Raw genomic sequence first — 19,370 nt, 5'->3', positions numbered from 1 at the left:
GGCTTTTGGTACAGTACTCCCTGTGTGTATACGACTCATTCAGCCCACCTTCGCAAATGCCTTCTCCAATTTCGGATCAACATTTTCCATAAAAGTCATTGTTGTCACACACTGATTAGTTCCAATGAACACACCCTGTTTCTTTTTAAATTGCCATTTAATTGCCATTGTGCATTAGTGCGGAAGGAAACTGACAAGTGTCATAGTTGCTTGGTGTTTTTGACCGTTGCACGGCATTCACTCAACCCGACGCAAAACTTCGGACAGTTTATAACGGCATCGGAAATGACGCCATATTGAATATGCAGAAGCATAAACCAACATTAGTAAGAACCTGTTGGTTGGCGTTTTGGCAAACATTGGCATTCTTCAGATCTATGACAGCCTTTTTTTGGATTTGTCTCATATTCTGGTCAGTATGGTAAATTATGGATAAATTAATAACTAAAAATGCGTGGAATTGTTTGTTGATTATTCATGTCTTGAAGCAATTGAGGCAAAATAGTGCAATACTAGAGTTTATTCTTGCCCTGATGTGGGATCTGTGTGGCTTGTGCAGCCAGCCCTTTGAGACACTCGCGATTTGGGGCTATATAAATAAACTTTGATTGATTGATGATACTGGGTTGGAACCACCAGAGGTACTGTTCGTTCAGGCTCAACTAGTTTTTATAATATTTGTACCTTTGGTTGATTCAGGATATTATCAGTTATTTTGTTGATTGAGCGATTAGTTGTTACAGATTGAGATTATAATTGTTTTGTGGTCCAAACATTCTGGTGCATAGAGTTAATTTAATAAAGCCAAGTAAAAGCACTTTTAAGCACCTCATTTTAGTGATATTCTGTATTTTATGTGGGCAGAAAGCCACATTAGTGAAAAAACATCAATTTTCTTGAAAGATATCTTTATTTTTACACGAGTAAAATGTTTACAGAATGTATACATGGCTGGTATTGCAGCCCTATAGGATGCAAAGATGGGAACGACATGAACTGTGTAAAAAAAACAGCTGAATTTCAAATCATCCAGATGGAAGAGTGATTACTTAGAGATCGTCCAGCTCCTCCCCCTATAACAGACACCATCTCTTTCCCCTTCTACTCCGCAGTCAAACTGCCTGTTCACATGAGCTAAAAATAAATCATGTGACTGAGCAAGGCCAAGCGTTCTGTTCATGCATTACTTATGGAAGTGTTTACTTTTCTGCCTTTTTTTTTGCTACAGAAAGAAAAGATCTGCAGGCCCCCAGCGGATGGCGTGTTAGGGTGAATATCCCTATATTGTGTTTATCTTTGGAAATTGGACAGTGTATGCACATTTTGGAGACCATGAGAACTTGAAATTCAATAGGGGATGTGATAATTGCATGTGTTTTTTAAACATTCAATTATTTGTGGCGTGTCGCCATAAATAGATTTCGCTTTACCTGCAGTGGTGGTCAACCAAACCAAGATGACTGTTGACCGCAAGCAGCGCAAAAACTATCTCAGTACAAAAGAGGCTTAAATCTTCTTGCAAAAAGCAGATACGAGCAACAAATCTAACTGTGCAACGGAATAGATCCCTTAATTTGATCAAATAAAGATTTGTTGAGTGATATCTAGGATATCTGGCCTTCTCAGATATGTCAAACTATCCTGGCTCCAGATTCCATTTTACACGACAAAACAGATGGAAACTTGGAAAAGCATGGAGGTCTACAACTTCTTTGTGTGTGGCTGGGTCAAGGCAATTGGTATCAAAAATCTCTCGGATAAATATGCATTGTTTTTACTCGGGTAAGGTTGCATTTCATGATTTAACTTTACGTCTAAATTAGCCATGTTTGTTGTTGTATGCACTGTTTACTAGTACGCGTGTTTTTACCCGTCTTTATCAAAATATAACTATTAGGGGTGTAACAGTACACAAAAATTTCGGTTCGGTACGTACCTCGGTTTAGAGAACGGGGTCGATTCATTTTCGGTACAGTAAAAAAATGACAAAATATAAATTTTTGGGTTATTTATTTACCAAATTTGTAAACAATGGCTTTATCCTTTTAACATTGGGAACACTATAATAATTCTGCCTACGTTAATCAACATTAAACTGCCTCAACGTGTTGCTCAGATTAAAAAAAATGACAAAACTTTTCTTCTACATATAAAAAGTGCAACATTAAACAGCTTCAAGTCAACTCATCATGCTTAATTTATTACAGCATTTGGGAACCCTGTAGTTGATTTTTATTATGTAAATGTTATATTTGTATCAACATATGATAGCAGGGACCCTGCCATTCAAAACTAGGCTGCTACATTACTAATGATTAATGTAACTACAGCTGAAAAAATAGTACAGTAGCAATAGGAGAGACTATTCATCCCTGAACACCATGGAGTTCATGTAGGCTTTATGATGCACTTACATTATTATATACACTATCAGAGACAGAAACTCTTCATTTAACATAATGTCCTTTTTTGCTGCTTCAACACACCTCAATCAACACTGTCCGTAACACACACACACACACACACACACACACACACACACACACACACACACACACACACACACACACACACACCGCAGAATGAGCTAATGTTACGCTAAAAGCTAATTAGCCTTCACCTTAAGCCAGGACTGCGAGTGAGCTGAGCTGCAGTTTGTTTCTAGAAAGTCAACGGGCTCATAGTGATGTTAGTAGTAGTTGACTTTTGGGGAGAGTCACTGCTCACCTCCTAAACACCTATCTGCTCGACGCTAAAGCGCTGACTACATGTGCTCTGAATATGCACAGCTGATAGGCTGTTACCGCTACAGTTGTAACCAATCAGATGGTTGTGTGGGTGGGACAATGCTGGGTGCTGTATAGGAGACGGAGGCAGAAAGCAGAGCAGCTTGTTAAGACTTTAGAATAGGCTGCTACTTCATATGTACTTGTTCGGTACTCCTCCGCACCGAACTGAAAACCCCGTACCGAAACGGTTCAATAAAAATACACGTACCGTTACACCCCTAATAACTATAGATGTCAATATTGTGTATGTGCTGAAAGCTTCATTTATGATTGCTGTCTTTAGTAAACTCTTTTAGGTTTTGGTAACATTTGATTTATTTTATTCAGGCTCACTAGGTTGGTGCTTTTAACAACACTTGTAGTGGACATGTTTTTAAGAAATACAAATAATACCAAAATAATACTTAAGAGAGAAATAATAAACGTTAAAAGTATATCAAACCAACCTTTAACCAAGGGATCACTGCAAACTCATGCATTCTTCGACTGTGCTCCATTGGACTGGAGTATGGGCTGCATGCTCTTCTCGTAGTTGTTTCGTAAAATCTTGCACTCTTCCGCCCTTTTTGATTACCACCCAAGGAACCCTGAAGAAACCTTTATCCTTTTCCCGATATGAACGATTCGTACAGGCGAAAACGACACAAGCAGAGGGCCTTTTTCCTTCATTCTGAACAGAGCTAGCTTGACCACGAGTCACAACACATATTTAATGGACGGCACATGAATAAAATCCAAGCAATTCTGAGGGTCACCTGGAAAACTATGGTGGGTGTAATTTGGCCAGCAGCCCGCAGGTTGGCATTGCCTGCTCTACAGTTGAAATGTATCATGGCAGTGTACCAGAACCTACATGTAATCTTTAGAGGTGTTAAATGGCGTGGAAAAAACTAGTTTGTCTTGCTTGTCACTGTCGGGCTTGTATGTGTTGTTTTTTCTAGAACAAGGTTTAGGCAAGCTCGACAAGATATTCAGATATTATATAATTATGGCGGTTATAGCAAAGTATGAGTTGAACAGTTGGAGGCATTGTCGCCCTACAGCGAATTTTTTTTATTGGCCACTTTGTATATTCTGAATCAAAAAATTAATAAAGTTTTAATAAGGTATCCAGTATAATGGTAATTGGCTTTGTCACCACCCATAACACAACAGCGAAGATCTCAGTGTGTTGTTACTGTACAAATAATTAAGCATATGCCAACCTACATTGATTGGTTGTAGCATCTTCAGAGGATTAAATGTATCAAAGTGGTCCCCCAATATTAACAGTATGTCACATTTTAATGTTTTGGTGGTTTTGTGTCAAATGCTGATCAAAACCATTAATTGTGTTCATATTAACAACAATGGCCGCTGCCGACAGAAGGAAATGGAGAAATGATACTGTCTCCTGGGGGGACATGACATAAAATAAACGGCAAGTACGGAGTTAATTGGAGACTTTAAATTGCTCATAGATGTGGACGTGAGTTTGAACATACATGGCCAATAAATCTGATAAGGATTCTGAATGGTTTATTTTTATGAATCCTGTGATCAGGGTTCATCTTGCTTCTCACGGTATAGCCCGGTTGGTAGAGCGGCCGTGCAAGCAACTTGAGGGGTTCCAGGTTCGATCCCCGCTTCTGCCATCCTAGTCACTGCCGTCGTGTCCTTGGGCAAGACACTTTACCAGCCTGCTCCCAGTGCCACCCACACTGGTTTAAAAATGTAACACTAGAGAAAAGTGCTATATGAATATAATTATCTTCACTTCACTCAAAGTGCATTAGGATAGGCTCCAGCTCACCTGTGACTCTAATGAGAACAAGCAGTATAGAATAGGGATGGGTGATATGGCCTCCAATTTATAAGCGTGATATATATTGCAGCCTCTTGCAATAACAATAACAATATCACAATATATTATTTAGTATATAAATGATAATAGAACCATTTCAAAACGGGTTACCAAGGCTTCTAATTTGGCTGCTGATGAATGCGGTAACATATTGCGTCATTCCTGGTAGTGTTATTTTCTCAAAACTATTTTTGATCTTACCATTTCCATGAGCACTTATGGTAACGGTGTGGCTATGTATGTGTGTAGTGTGCATATGTATGTATATACTGTATTTATCATTGATGTATATACAAGTTCATTAAGTTTGTACATAGAGTGAACAGGTAGTTCTAGCTCAGAGTAATTTATGATTTAAAGAAAAGGGGTGGGATTGAATAAGTGTATACTTCTTCTCACTCCTTTTCAAATATGTAAGAAAAAAAAAAGTCCAATGGTCATTTGTTTTTTTTGTTTTTTTTATTCTCCATTGTTTTCATTTTGTTATAATGGCTGTTAAGGCTATAGCACTGTATTGGATCATGCTTGCTCTTGTTCTGGTTTTTTTTTTTGCATATTTGAAATAAAAATATATCAATTAATCAATCTCCTGTTAACAACTCTTTATTTTTTGTTGTACCATGGTTCTATCTACACTTTGACGCAGTTGTAGCTCAGGCTGGGCCAAATGGCAGCTGTATGTTTGGCGGTCAGATATTTGTTTATTTTGTTTCATTCATTTAATGTCAAATAATGAATGAAAAAGAGCAGAAAGGAGTAATATGTATTATATCTGCCCCCTATTCATACAGTTACATTTGTTGTTCAACTCAGAAGACTCGCTATTTATATCCATATTATACATATTTCATAACATATAACTAAACATGGAAACAATAAATTACTCCGAATCCTATACTTTCATTATAATGATTTTAACATATTTTTTAATACAGTAGGAGATTTAGATGGTTTTATTCAGTGTCAAGATTGTTCAATAATGTAACACCTTAAATTGAAATGCTTCTCTCCTTTATCCCTGTTCTAAATCTCGAGACTTAGTAAAGAGCTCAGTTCCTTTTAGAATACAACTACTTTCTATCTGACAAAATTTGTTTTGAATGCTTTTTGGCAGACATGTATGTGCTTTGTACTGTTTGAAATTAATATTGGGCTTGTGGGTTCTCTTTCTTACATCTCTTTTCTGCAGAAGGAAGATTGGTTTGATAAATGTTATGTTAGATATGTTAGATACGGAATAATCATTGAATTGTGCAAAATATGCAATGCCTTTTAATTTAAAAAAATCCTTCACTTTGTGTAAAGTAGAAATAGATTTACATACTTTAACCTTTGTGTCATTTATATGTGATTTCCATGACGCATGTTCATCAATTTTAACACCAAAAACGTAATCTCGTTAGCTCTCGTGTTCATTGAATCTCGAGGCATCCACATTTTTCCTGCTACTCCAAAAAAATCATAAAATTAGTCTGACCAGTATTCAAGGATACACCAAGGATCAAACCATCTTTTCATTTTGATAAATTTGTTTTCAACCACCTCTAACACATTTTTTATATTTTATCCTGAATTAAAATAAGGTTGTGTAAAATACAGTCAAGCACTTTGGAAAGCTAGTATCATTGACATGCATAAGAAACTGTTATGGTCCAAGGACATACATAAGAAACTGTTATGGTCAAAGGACTGATCCTTGTGGTATTCCATAACTAATTTTATGTAAGGCAGACTTCCTATTATTAACTTCCATAAACTCTTTTCTGTCCTTCAGGTAACTTTTGACCCACTCATGTGCCACTCCTCTTATTCCATATTTTTATATAAACTGTCCAATATTATTTCATGAACAAGCGTATGTCAGAGAGCTGGTGGCCAGTTGGTGTCTGTATGGCAGCCGGCGAGTGGCGCAGTTGTAGCAGGGCCGGACGATGGCAGTTGGGCTGGACGGCAGCGAGCTGGTGCTGGGTGTTTGATGGCGGCTAATTGGTGCCGGCTAACTGGAGGCAAAGCAAGATGGCGTCTAGCTGGAGCCGGTGTTATAACTTGGGGAAAAGGCAGCTAGCTCGCTTTCCTTCACCAAGGGGCGCTGTTACTTTCCTCAGAACGAGCAATGGGTCTCGAACCAGAGCCTCTTTGGACATGTAAAGAAAATGTGAGACATCATTTTGAAACTGTATATATGTTCAACAAAACTAACCTGATCTGAACTGTAAATGTATTTACTACAAATTTTTCTGTTGTTAAGGATTTGCTTTGTGTGATACTGCAAATTTGGGTATTGATCAAATACCAAGTAGGTACAGTATTGATCATATACCAATGCTGTTACTAATACTTCAACATTTCAAGATTGTTTAATAATTCAATTTTTAATCACAACTATAAATAGATGAAAACGCAAGATGGCGGTGTAACAATAATAATTAAATATTTAGATAATTTTCTATTATTGTCCAGGGACTTATTTTAATTTTGTGAACAAAAATGACAAAATATTTTTAATCATTAAAAATATATAACCAATTTGCTATTAGCCTTACTATGCTTGGTATAGTTAGTGTTGATATTTGTATTGATCAGCCTATCTCTGTTTACATCCAAGAGCTTTAGCTTAGCCGTTAGCATACCCTTCTACGGTGTGGCAATGTGTAGTGTAGCAAGTTTAGCTCTTCCTCGTCCTCCAATAATACTTTTAAAAACGGTGGAGGCAAGGATTGCTGACTTAAAAGCGGCTTTGCACCGTGGAGGGAACTTAAGCCGCTAGCAAGGACACATCAACATGCAATATTAGCACGATAAAAGCTCTGTAATCATCCCAATTCTTATCATTTATATTGTATATTGTCTATATTGTGCAACCATAGTATAGAAAATGAATAAATGACATAAGGAAAATACAAAAATTATTTTTGAAAGTGTCCAATTTCCAGTTTCAGGCCACCCTTGCAAGGTTATAGGCCACCAAATCTCTCTTATCTCTTGCATTGTTGTCCTGCCTTGCTCTCATGTCTTCATGATTTCATCTCTCCTCGTCCTCTTCTGCTGCGATGCTCCTCCGGGTAGCTCTGAATCATCCTTTTTTGCCCACGCTTCTGTCCAATTCCAAATTTAGGTGCTGTTTTGTTTACCCCCCGCCGTGTTGCATATATGTCCGTGGCAACCATCTGTTTTTGTCTCTGACACTGAAATAGGTAGTGAAAAGCCATATGCACACATTTATGAAACAAAGGATTTGCTGGTGGAAAAAGGATGTAGTCAAGCGGGTTTAGGTTGTGGTCTGACTCTCGGTAAAACAAATATGTTTTCTTGTGCAGGTGACATCACACAGAAGGGCTACGAGAAGAAAAGGACCAAACTCCTGGTGCCGTACATCATCCACACCCCAGGTGACTGTCACGCTCTATTAATCTGCTTTATGTTCATCTTTAAAGCATCAAAACAAGGTTCCAGCCTGAAATATCAGTGCAACCATGCATTGACATGGCATTGATCACTGCTGCCCCCTAGTGACATCACACATTTGTCACCACTCGTACCCACTGACCATAGATTTATGTTCTGATGTTGACATTGCAGAGTCACGCACTTGAACACTATTCACTCTGTGGACAAAAAAATTGAGACTCCCGGCCGGGTATTGCAGTATCAGTAGAGTAGAAAAACAAGTTGCCTCCATATTGAAGATATTATCAAATATATCTGATGTATGATACCTAAATACTTTAACAGTTAGTGGATAAATAGATATGATCAAAATAGTATCAATCTCATGGAGATTCCCGAGCAAATTTGAGCAATAATGAGGAAGCCAGTCATGTCATCGCGTGACGTAGCGGTAGGGACCGCAGATCCCTTCCCCACCAACAACATTGCAAATTGTGCAGACTTGGTGAGAGCCAATAACGATTACTTTGGGGAAAATTATGATCCAGAACCTTAAATTGTTTATCCTGGATATAAGGAGGATGGAATGAACTACAAGTTTTAGAAACTCTGCTAAAGTGAAACTTTAGTGAAACTCTATAGCAGGGGTCGGGAACCTTTTTGGCTGAGAGAGCCATGGAAGCCAAATATTTTAAAATGTATTTCCGTGAGAGCCATTTCATATTTTTTAAACCTGAATACAACTAAATGCGGTCAGCACGGTAGTAGATGGGTTAGTGTGTCTGCCTCACTATACTAAGGTCCAGAGTTCGATCCTGCGATCGGGATCTTTCTGCGGAGTTTGCATGTTCTCCCCGTGACTGGATGGGTTCCCTCCGGGTACTCCGGCTTCCTCCCACCTCCAAAGACATGCACATGGGCATAGGTTGATTGGCAACACTAAATTGGCCCTCGTGTGTGAATGTGAGTGTGAATGTTGTCTGTCTGTGTTGGCCCTGTGATCTCCCGTCCAAAGGCAAAACCTAGTAACTCACTTCTAGCTGATTTTGAGAAAACGAAGGAAAACCAATCTATCTTGATGCTGTCTTACAAAGATCTACAAAGTCGTCAAATGTATAGATGTTTTCTTGAGCTTTCATTTTCTTGCAGATTGAGCCATGGATTGAATTTTTGTGTATTTCCAATGTGTGTGCCCTTTCTCCAGATATTTTATCACAATCTCGGGTGGGCCCCATTCTGCGTTTGCACATTGGGCAAAAGCCGTGTACGGCGTCCAGTTTTTATTTTGACCTCCACAGTTATCTGCCCAAAAGAGTATGCAAGGGGAAGAATCAAGAACAATACATTTAATGAAGGTGCTTGCAACGTCCTGGGCCAATCTTCCAAATATCCCCTCGTGCCATAATATCACATAATCAGGTTGACCGTCGGCCCCCATTCGTGCAAATGTCTCATTAAAGACAATGAGGCGACTGACAAAGAAGCTCCGATTGGTCCCTTGAGATACTAGGTTTTTCTGTTGTATCTACGCGGTTATGTGGTAGTTGCTAGGTCCTGCCATGCGTGTAACAGCTTACTTACGGAACAAATTACAATATTGCATACACTAATGTAAAGCATATCACCTAGGAACTCCATCCATCCATCCATCATCTTCCGCTTATCCGAGGTCGGGTCGCGGGGGCAGCAGCCTAAGCAGGGAAGCCCAGACTTCCCAATCTCCAGCCACTTCGTCTAGCTCTTCCCGGGGGATCCCGAGGCGTTCCCAGGCCAGCCGGGAGACATAGTCTTCCCAACGTGTCCTGGGTCTTCCCCGTGGCCTCCTACCAGCTGGACGTGCCCTAAACACCTCCCTAGGGAGGCGTTCGGGTGGCATCCTGACCAGATGCCCGAACCACCTCATCTGGCTCCTCTCGATGTGAAGGAGCAGCGGCTTTACTTTGAGTTCCTCCCGGATGGCAGAGCTTCTCACCCTATCTCTAAGGGAGAGCCCCGCCACCCGGCGGAGGAAACTCATTTCGGCCGCTTGTACCCGTGATCTTATCCTTTCGGTCATGACCCAAAGCTCATGACCATAGGTGAGGATGGGAACGTATATCGACCGGTAAATTGAGAGCTTTGCCTTCCGGCTCAGGTCCTTCTTCACCACAACGGATCGATACAACGTCCGCATTACTGAAGACGCCGCACCGATCCGCCTGTCGATCTCACGATCCACTCTTCCCCCACTTGTGAACAAGACTCCTAGGTACTTGAACTCCTCCACTTGGGGCAGGGTCTCCTCCCCAACCCGGAGATGGCACTCCACCCTTTTCCGGGCGAGAACCATGGACTCGGACTTGGAGGTGCTGATTCTCATTCCGGTCGCTTCACACTCGGCTGCGAACCGATCCAGTGAGAGCTGAAGATCCCGGTCAGATGAAGCCAACAGGACTAAATCATCTGCAAAAAGCAGAGACCTAATCCCGTGGCCACCAAACCGGATCCCCTCAACGCCTTGGCTGCGCCTAGAAATTCTGTCCATAAAAGTTATGAACAGAATCGGTGACAAAGGACAGCCTTGGCGGAGTCCAACCCTCACTGGAAACGTGTCCGACTTACTGCCAGCAATGCGGACCAAGCTCTGACACTGATCGTACAGGGAGCGGACTGCCACAATAAGACAGTCCGGTACCCCATACTCTCTGAGCACTCCCCACAGGACTCCCCGAGACACGGTCGAATGCCTTCTCCAAGTCCACAAAGCACATGTAGACTGGTTGGGCAAACTCCCATGCACCCTCAAGAACCCTGCCGAGAGTATAGAGCTGGTCCACAGTTCTACGACCAGGACGAAAACCACACTGTTCCTTCTTGAATCCGAGGTTCGACTATCCGGCGAAGCCTCCTCTCCAGTACACCTGAATAAACCTTACCGGGAAGGCTGAGGAGTGTGATTCCACGATAGTTGGAACACACCCTCCGGTCCCCCTTCTTAAAGAGAAGGACCACCACCCCGGTCTGCCAATCCAGAGGTACCGCCCCCGATGTCCACGCGATGCTGCAGAGTCTTGTCAACCAAGACAGCCCCACAGCATCCAGAGCCTTAAGGAACTCCGGGCGGATCTCATCCACCCCCGGGGCCTTGCCGCCGAGGAGCTTTTTAACTACCTCAGCGACCTCAGCCCCAGAAATAGGAGAGTCCACTGCAGCTTCCCCAGGCACCGCTTCCTCAAAGGAAGACGTGTTGGTGGGATTGAGGAGGTCTTCGAAGTATTCCCTCCACCGATCCACAACATCCACAGTCGAAGTCAGCAAAACACCATCCGCACCATACACGGTGTTGATAGTGCACTGCTTCCCCTTCCTGAGGCGGCGTATGGTGGTCCAGAATCGCTTCGAAGCCGTCCGGAAGTCGTTTTCCATGGCTTCCCCGAACTCTTCCCATGTCCGAGTTTTTGCCTCCGCGACCGCTAAAGCTGCACACCGCTTGGCCCGTTGGTACCCGTCCACTGCATCCGGAGTCCTATGAGCCAAAAGAACCCGATAGGACTCCTTATTCAGCTTGACGGCATCCCTCACTGCTGGTGTCCACCAACGGGTTCTGGGATTACCGCCACGACAGGCACCAACAACCTTGCGGCCACAGCTCCAATCAGCCGCCTCGACAATAGAGGTTCGGAACATGGTCCACTCGGACTCAATGTCCCGCACCTCCCTCGTGACATGTTCAAAGTTCTCCCGGAGGTGTGAATTGAAACTCTCTCTGACAGGCGCCTCTGCCAGACGTTCCCAGCAGACCCTCACAATGCGTTTGGGCCTGCCAGGTCTGTCCGGCATCCTCCCCCACCATCGCAGCCAACTCACCACCAGGTGGTGATCGGTAGAAAGCTCCGCCCCTCTCTTCACCCGAGTGTCCAAAACATAAGGCCGCAAATCCGATGACACAACTACAAAGTCGATCATGGAACTGCGGCCTAGGGTGTCCTGGTGCCAAGTGCACATATGGACACCCTTATGTTTGAACATGGTGTTTGTTATGGACAATCCGTGACGAGCACAAAAGTCCAATAACAAAACACCACTCGGGTTTAGATCCGGGCGACCATTCTTCCCAATCACGCCTCTCCAGGTTTCACTGTCGTTGCCAACATGAGCGTTGAAGTCTCCCAGTAGGACAAGGGAATCACCTGGGGGAGCACTTTCCAGTACTCCCTCGAGTGTGCCCAAAAAGGGTGGGTATTCTAAACTGCTGTTTGGCGCGTAAGCACAAACAACAGTCAGGACCCGTCCCCCCACCCGAAGGCGAAGGGAAGCGACCCTTTCGTCCACTGGGTTGAACTCAAACGTGCAGGCTTTGAGCCAGGGGGCAATGAGAATTGCCACCCCAGCCCGTCGCCTCTCACTGCCGGCAACGCCAGAGTGGAAGAGGGTCCAGTCCCTCTCGAGAGAACTGGTTCCAGAGCCCTTGCTGTGCGTCGAGGTGAGTCCGACTATATCCAGCCGGAACTTCTCTACCTCGCGGACTAGCTCAGGCTCCTTCCCCCCCAGTGAGGTGACGTTCCACGTCCCAAGAGCTAGCTTCTGTAGCCGAGGATCGGACCGCCAAGTGCCCTGCCTTCGGCTGCCGCCCAGCTCACAATGCACCCGACCTCTATGGCCCCTCCTATGAGTGGTGAGCCCATTGGAGGGATGACCCACGTTGCCTCTTCGGGCTGTGCCCGGCCGGGCCCCATGGGGACAGGCCCGGCCACCAGGCGCTCGCCATCGTGCCCCAACTCCGGGCCTGGCTCCAGAGCGGGGCCCCGGTGACCCGCGTCCGGGCGAGGGAAATCTGAGTTCATTTTGTTGTAATTCCATAGAAGTCTTTGAGCTGTTCTTTGTCTGATCACTCACCTAGGACCTGTTTGTCTTGGGAGACCCTACCAGAGGGCATGAAAGCTCCCAGACAACCTAGGAACTCCAAAATTATTATCAGCTCAGTTTTGACCAACATTGAGTTACTGGGTTTTGCCTTTGGACGGGAGTGATGAGGTGGTGACTTGTCCAGGGTGTACGCCGCCTTCCACCTGAATGCTGCTGAGATAGGCTCCAGCGACCCCAGAAAGGGACAAGCGGTAGAAAATGGATGGACAACTAAATGCGTGCATTTTTTTAAGTAAGACCAACATTTTTAGAGTATAATAAGTCTCTAATTATTTTTAATAACATTATTTCTTGAACAGGTGCAGTAGAAAACCGATGGATGGATTAAAATGCATGAGAATGTTTTGTATTTTGAACTTTATTTTTAATATCGTGATTACCAGCGGAATTATTCATTACTTATCGTGTTAAGCAATGTCAGCTAAGATTTATCTGAGAGCCAGATGCAGTCATCAAAAGAGCCACATCTGGCTCTAGAGCCATAGGTTCCCTACCCCTGCTCTATAGTATCGTGTAGCAGTCTTGCTTAGCGCTGAACAAGAAATACAAACTACAAACAGGATAAAATGATAGCATACTGTACAATGTCTTCTCTTACTTCGATGATGACTGATAGTATGTACATATCTTCCCATTAAGTTGAACAATTTTTCATGATTCACACGAAGGGTTAACAAGGAAAAGTGTCCCTGCAGACACTGTCTTCGGTTGTGTGTGTTTGTCTCCATCTCAGGGTATACAGTACATTGAATGTCACAGATGAAGAGCTTCTAGATTCAATGCTAAATCCTCCTATTAATGAGATGAGTGGCATAATTAATAATCTAGAATACCTTTGACGAGCCGAAACGCGATGACGCGGGAGCAGCAGGACATCGCTGCCGGCTCACAGTAATGGCAGCAAAGGGCGACTTAGCTGTTTGTATCTTTGCGCCGCAAAGAAATAGTTTGTTTGCGTAAGCACTTACAATAACAACATCGCTAATATTTTGTTAATATTCAGGTCACGATATGAATAAAGAGTATTGTTGGCGAGTTTTAGATGGTTATTTAAAGGGTTTTATGGGCAAAATAGTGAGGCCCTATTGACTACATTGTTAGCAGACTTTTTATGTATTTATCTTCAACTTAGTATGCATAAAAAAACAAACATACTGTATGTATTCATGTCTTACATGGAGATTGTGAATGATAGACAGCACATTTCTGTCTAATTTTTGTGTATTTCCAATATGTGAAGTGAAGTGAATTATATTTATATAGCGCTTTTCTCTAGTGACTCAAAGCGCTTTACATAGTGAAACCCAATATCTAAGTTACATTTAAACTAGTGTGGGTGGCACTGGGAGCAGGTGGGTAAAGTGTCTTACCCAAGGACACAACGGCAGTGACTAGAATGGCGGAAGCAGGAATCGAACCTGCAACCCTCATGTTGCTGGCACGGCCACTCCACCAACCAAGCTATGACTGATACTATGGTCAGAGTGCAGAAACGTACCCATTGTGACGTTAATCTCCGTCAATAGCCGAAGGTATTCGGAGCGGAATATTTAAAATGGCTGACTGAATTTATGGCATTTTGTGATGTTTTTACATACTTTGCGGAGTGTAAACACAATTGTATATGGTTTAATGGATACAATGAAACACAATTAAGCATATAAAGTCAACTTGTTTTTTCTACTCCACTGGTACTTTAAATTCACAGGAAGTGAAAAATGGAACAAATGTGCTGTCGCTATTTTTCCACATGACTGTAGTTGTTTATGTAAGTCTTCTTCTCCTGAACCACTGGACACAAAATAGTGAAAGTATCTCCAAACATTGTAATTTTTCTGACAAATTCACAGTAGCGCTGTTTTTGAAGCCCAATGAATTTAATTGACTTAAAATTTTTCACACAGCTCATTGTGCTCTACAAACACACAAGTTGTAAATGTATGATGTTCAGCCAAATCGCCATAAAATGTGTGTGTAAAACTGGAGCAAGATAGTTAGAAAACATGGCCGCCATTTAGCAAAACCTTTTTGCAGAAACACTGAACTAGATGTCTTTATTGAATGATTATGAAAATTAAGATATCTGTATCACATGTAATCATTGATGGGGTTAAAGGTCTGTGCTAGAGATATTCCAATCAGGGTTTTACAGTGGGGCAAAAAAGTATTTAGTCAGCCACCGATTGTGCAAGTTCTCCCACTTAAAATGAGGACAGAGGTCTGTAATTTTCATCATAGGTACACTTCAACTGTGAGAGACAGAATGTGAAAAAAAAATCCAGGAATTCACATTGTAGGAATTTTAAAGAATTTATTTGTAAATTATGGTGGAAAATAAGTATTTGGTCAACCATTCAAAGCTCTCACTGATGGAAGGAGGTTTTGGCTCAAAATCTCACGATACATGGCCCCATTCATTCTTTCCTTAACACGGATCAATCGTCCTGTCCCCTTAGCAGAAAAACAGCCCCAAAGCATGATGTTTCTACCCCCATGCTTCACAGTAGTTATGGTGTTCTTGGGATGCAACTCAGTATTCTTCTTCCTCCAAACACGACGAGTTGAGTTTATACCAAAAAGTTCTATTTTGGTTTCATCTGACCACATGACATTCTCCCAATCCTCTGCTGTATGATCCATGTATCCATTTTGGTATAAACTCAACTCGTCGTGTTTGGAGGAAGAAGAATACTGAGTTGCATCTCAAGAGCACCATACCTACTGTGAAGCATGGGGGTGGAAACATCATGCTTTGGGGCTGTTTTTCTGCTAAGGGGACAGGATGATTGATCTGTGTTACGGAAAGAATGAATGGGGCCATGTATCGTGAGATTTTGAGCCAAAACCGCCTTCCATCAGTGAGAGCTTTGAATTGTTGACCAAATACTTATTTTCCACCGTAATTTACAAATAAATTCCTTAAAGTTCCTACAATGTGAATTCCTGGATTTTTTTCCACATTCTGTCTCTCACAGTTGAAGTGTACCTATGATGAAAATTACAGACCTCTGTCATCATTTTAAGTGGGAGAACTTGCACAATCGGTGGCTGACTAAATACTTTTTTGCCCCACTGTATGTCGTCGATTCCGATACCAATCATCCATGATTGAGATCTGCCGTTCCCAATGACATGTATTAACGGTCATTTTGAGAGTGCTATTGACAGGATTGCGCGATAAGGTTCTCATAGTCATCATTGTCACCGACGTCCCACTGGGTCATTATTGTCACCGATGTCCCACTGGGTGTGAGTTTTCCTTGCCCTTATGTGGGCCTACCGAGGATGTCGTAGTGGTTTGTGCAGCCCTTTGAGACACTAGTGATTTAGGGCTATATAAGTAAACATTGATTGATTGATTGATATAGTAAATGACCTAAATTTGGCTCACATTATAACGTGATAATGCATGTTGATTACACATTCTAGAAGTGTCCGCATATATGTCAACGACTATCAAAAAATGCGTCCTTAACCCAAATGTAGTGTCCTAGCTGGCTACTAATGTCCCTCAATTTCCTGATCATAGCTAGTTACTATCTGCTGTGACATTGTTCTATTTACTTCTTATAAAAGGGGTGTCAAACGTAAGGCCCGCGGGCCTGACCAGCCCCGTGAACAGGTTTTATCCGGCCCGCGGGATGAGTTTGCTAAGTTAAAAAATTAGCCCAAATTTTTGAATGAAAGAAACTGCTGTTGTAAATGTGTCCAGTAGATGTTGCAATAGTAATTATTTGTATCTATGTAGATTATGCTATATATGTAAAAAACAAAAACAGATAGTTTATTCAGAAAGTATTAATAACGACAAATAAAGGTAGAATACTATTAACTGCAAAATGTAAGTGTAAAAAAAACCCAACAACTTTATGATATGCACATCTTCAGAATGTGCTTGTTCTATTTTTTAACACGGAAAACAATCAGATGTTGTCTTTATTTTTAAGTTATCGTGCCGTGATTTTACCAGTCCGGCCCACTTGGGAGTAGATTTTTCTCCATGTGGCCCCTGACCTAAAATGAGTTTGACACCCCTGTCTTAGAGTTTGCTAAACACTTATTTTGTGTGTTCTTTTAAGATAGTTTAGCAGCTAGTTAGGCGATTAACATGCCTTCTTGTCTGTTTCTGCTTGTTCTTACTCAGTGTCTAACATGTTTGGACTAAACCTCCAGTCCTCCAATAATAATAATACCTGTAAGAAAGGCGGATAATTTGCTGGAATGGAGGATTATCAATTTAGGGGAGTGTCCCCAAATTGTGTATGGGCAAACACATTTAGCTTCTAGCTGCCTCTGTCAGACGGGAGACCAAAATAAATAAAGTATCAGCCAGCGGGGATTGGCTTATGTGATCAGCACTAATCGGCATTGGCCAACCATGTACTTTATCACGGAAATCGGTACATACTGATACCAATGTTCTTTCGCACCAAACTCAACCAGTCATGCCTTAAGTTGTCCTGCTGTAAAAAAGTGCCTATACCAGGGGTAGGGAACCTATGGCTCTAGAGCCAGATGTGGCTCTTTTGATGACTACATATGGCTCTCAGATAATTATATTTATATAGCTCTTTTCTCTAGTGACTCAAAGCGCTTTACAAAGTGACACCCAATATCTAAGTTACATTTAAACCAGTGTGGGTGGCACTGGGGGAAGGTGTGTAAAGTGTCTTGCCCAAGGACACAACGGCAGTGACTAGAATGGCGGAAGCGGGAATCGAACCTGGAACCCTCAGGTTGCCAGCACGGCCACTCTCCTAACCGAGCTATGCCGAGTAACCGTGTAATACTCTTCTATATCAGTAGGTGGCAGTCGGTAGCTAATTGCTTTGTAGATGTGGGAAACAGCGGGAGGCAGAGTGCAGGTAAAAAGGTGTCTAATGCTTAAACCAGGGGTAGGGAACCTATGGCTCTAAAGCCAGATGACTGCACCTGGCTCTCAGATAAATCTTAGCTGACATTGCTTAACACGATAAATAATGAATAATTCCGCTGGTAATCACAGTTTCAAAAATAACGTTCAAATCATAAAACTTCTCATGCATTTTAATCCAACCATCCGTTTTCTACCGCACCTGTTCACGATGTCGCATTAATGGTAAGAAGTATTATATTTATTATTGGTTAACTTTTAGAATAACAATGTTGTTAAAAAGAATAAGAGACTTATTACACTCTACAAATGTTGGTCATACTTAAAAATGCACAAATTTAGTTGTATTCAGTGTTGAAAAATGTTATATGGCTCTTACGGAAATACATTTTGAAATATTTGGCTTTCATGGCTCTCTCAGCCAAAAAGGTTCCCGACCCCTGGCCTATACAAACCATATTACTGGGCAAAATTGTCTCTATTCTAAGATGAAGAGTTAAGACTCAGTGGTAGATAAGCCAACATTTCGATTGACTAATTCCTGATTTAGGGTTTCCATAGGACTGAAGTGTATTTGTGGTATGTTGGGTGTTAAAGGTGATGAGTTGAAAAAAGAAGAAGATTTTACTAGTTTTTATTGTTCTGGTATCAGTGGTGTGTCATCTTTAGGTCACAGGTAAGTTGGAGTCCATCAGACACTTTTGGTGAGAGACTGGTTGCTGGGCAAACAGTGACATTAAAGTATTTTTTTAGTTTATTTGTAAGAAATATATAAGGCACTCAAAATGATCAAGCCAGTACGGTGTTTTCCTCACGTACAGTAGACTTTGCTTTATTGCAAGGATTGCTGACTGGGACAAGAAGTCACAGGACATTTTTGGCAACAACAACATTTAGCATTTCTCTTTCTGTTAGCTTTACAACCATATTTTTATGATGATTTCTCCTCACAGTGGAACCGCCCCCGAGGAACGACGTGCGGCCGCCAGCTCCTAGTTCCTCCTCCGGCCACGGACCCCCTCCTTCTAACTCATCCCGTTACCGCGAAAGGCGCTCACGTAGAACTCATCGCAATGGCGGAACCAGGGATGACCGATACCGATCAGGTCAGAACTGTAACATTGTAAGAGAACGCTTATGTGTGTGCGCACCCCTCAAAGACAACCTTGCGGCTGGAGGAGCCCCTTCAGTGAGAACACCCCTGTTTGCAAAGTGACATCACTTCCTGGCCATGCAACAGCCGGTCTTGTGGAGAATACAGGAATGTTTATCCGTAGGGAAATAAAGCACGGAGCAGTGGAGTGGAGGTGGAAGAGGCTTTAAAATTCAACTCCCTGCTGAGTGATACACACCTCTTAGCACTCCTATTCCTGTGCTTATTTTGAAAATAAGACATTTGAAACCCCACATTGAACTTTTTACTTCCTTCTATCAACCCTTCATTGTCCCCACTAAGAGAAAACAATGGTTATGGTTTAATTTATTATGAACATTAATACAGGTACACTTTATTTTAATTTTTCTTTACAACATGTTCAAAGGGGAGAAGAAAAAGCAAAGCTTATTTAATCCG

The 19,370-nt window shown here is 42.1% G+C and overlaps 1 protein-coding gene across 6 annotated transcripts in view; it reads left to right on the top strand.

The window, feature by feature from the left end:
- dip2bb (disco-interacting protein 2 homolog Bb) overlaps positions 1 to 19,370 on the top strand; it is a 146,700-nt gene that overhangs the window by 58,663 nt on the left and 68,667 nt on the right. For 5 of the 6 annotated variants that reach the window (XM_061875176.1, XM_061875173.1, XM_061875175.1 and 2 more), the window contains exons 2-3: positions 7,950 to 8,021; positions 18,751 to 18,903. In XM_061875176.1, coding sequence (XP_061731160.1) covers positions 7,950 to 8,021; positions 18,751 to 18,903 — 225 coding nt within the window. Of the gene's footprint in view, positions 1 to 1,232; positions 1,270 to 7,949; positions 8,022 to 18,750; positions 18,904 to 19,370 lie in introns of those variants that run through there. The other variant, XM_061875177.1, reaches the window with a different exon arrangement.

This window comes from Nerophis ophidion, linkage group LG16, assembly GCF_033978795.1.
Source record: "Nerophis ophidion isolate RoL-2023_Sa linkage group LG16, RoL_Noph_v1.0, whole genome shotgun sequence".
Lineage (NCBI taxonomy): Eukaryota > Metazoa > Chordata > Actinopteri > Syngnathiformes > Syngnathidae > Nerophis > Nerophis ophidion.
The sequence above is the reverse complement of the archived record's forward strand: the minus strand, read 5'-3'. Positions and strand labels throughout refer to the sequence as shown.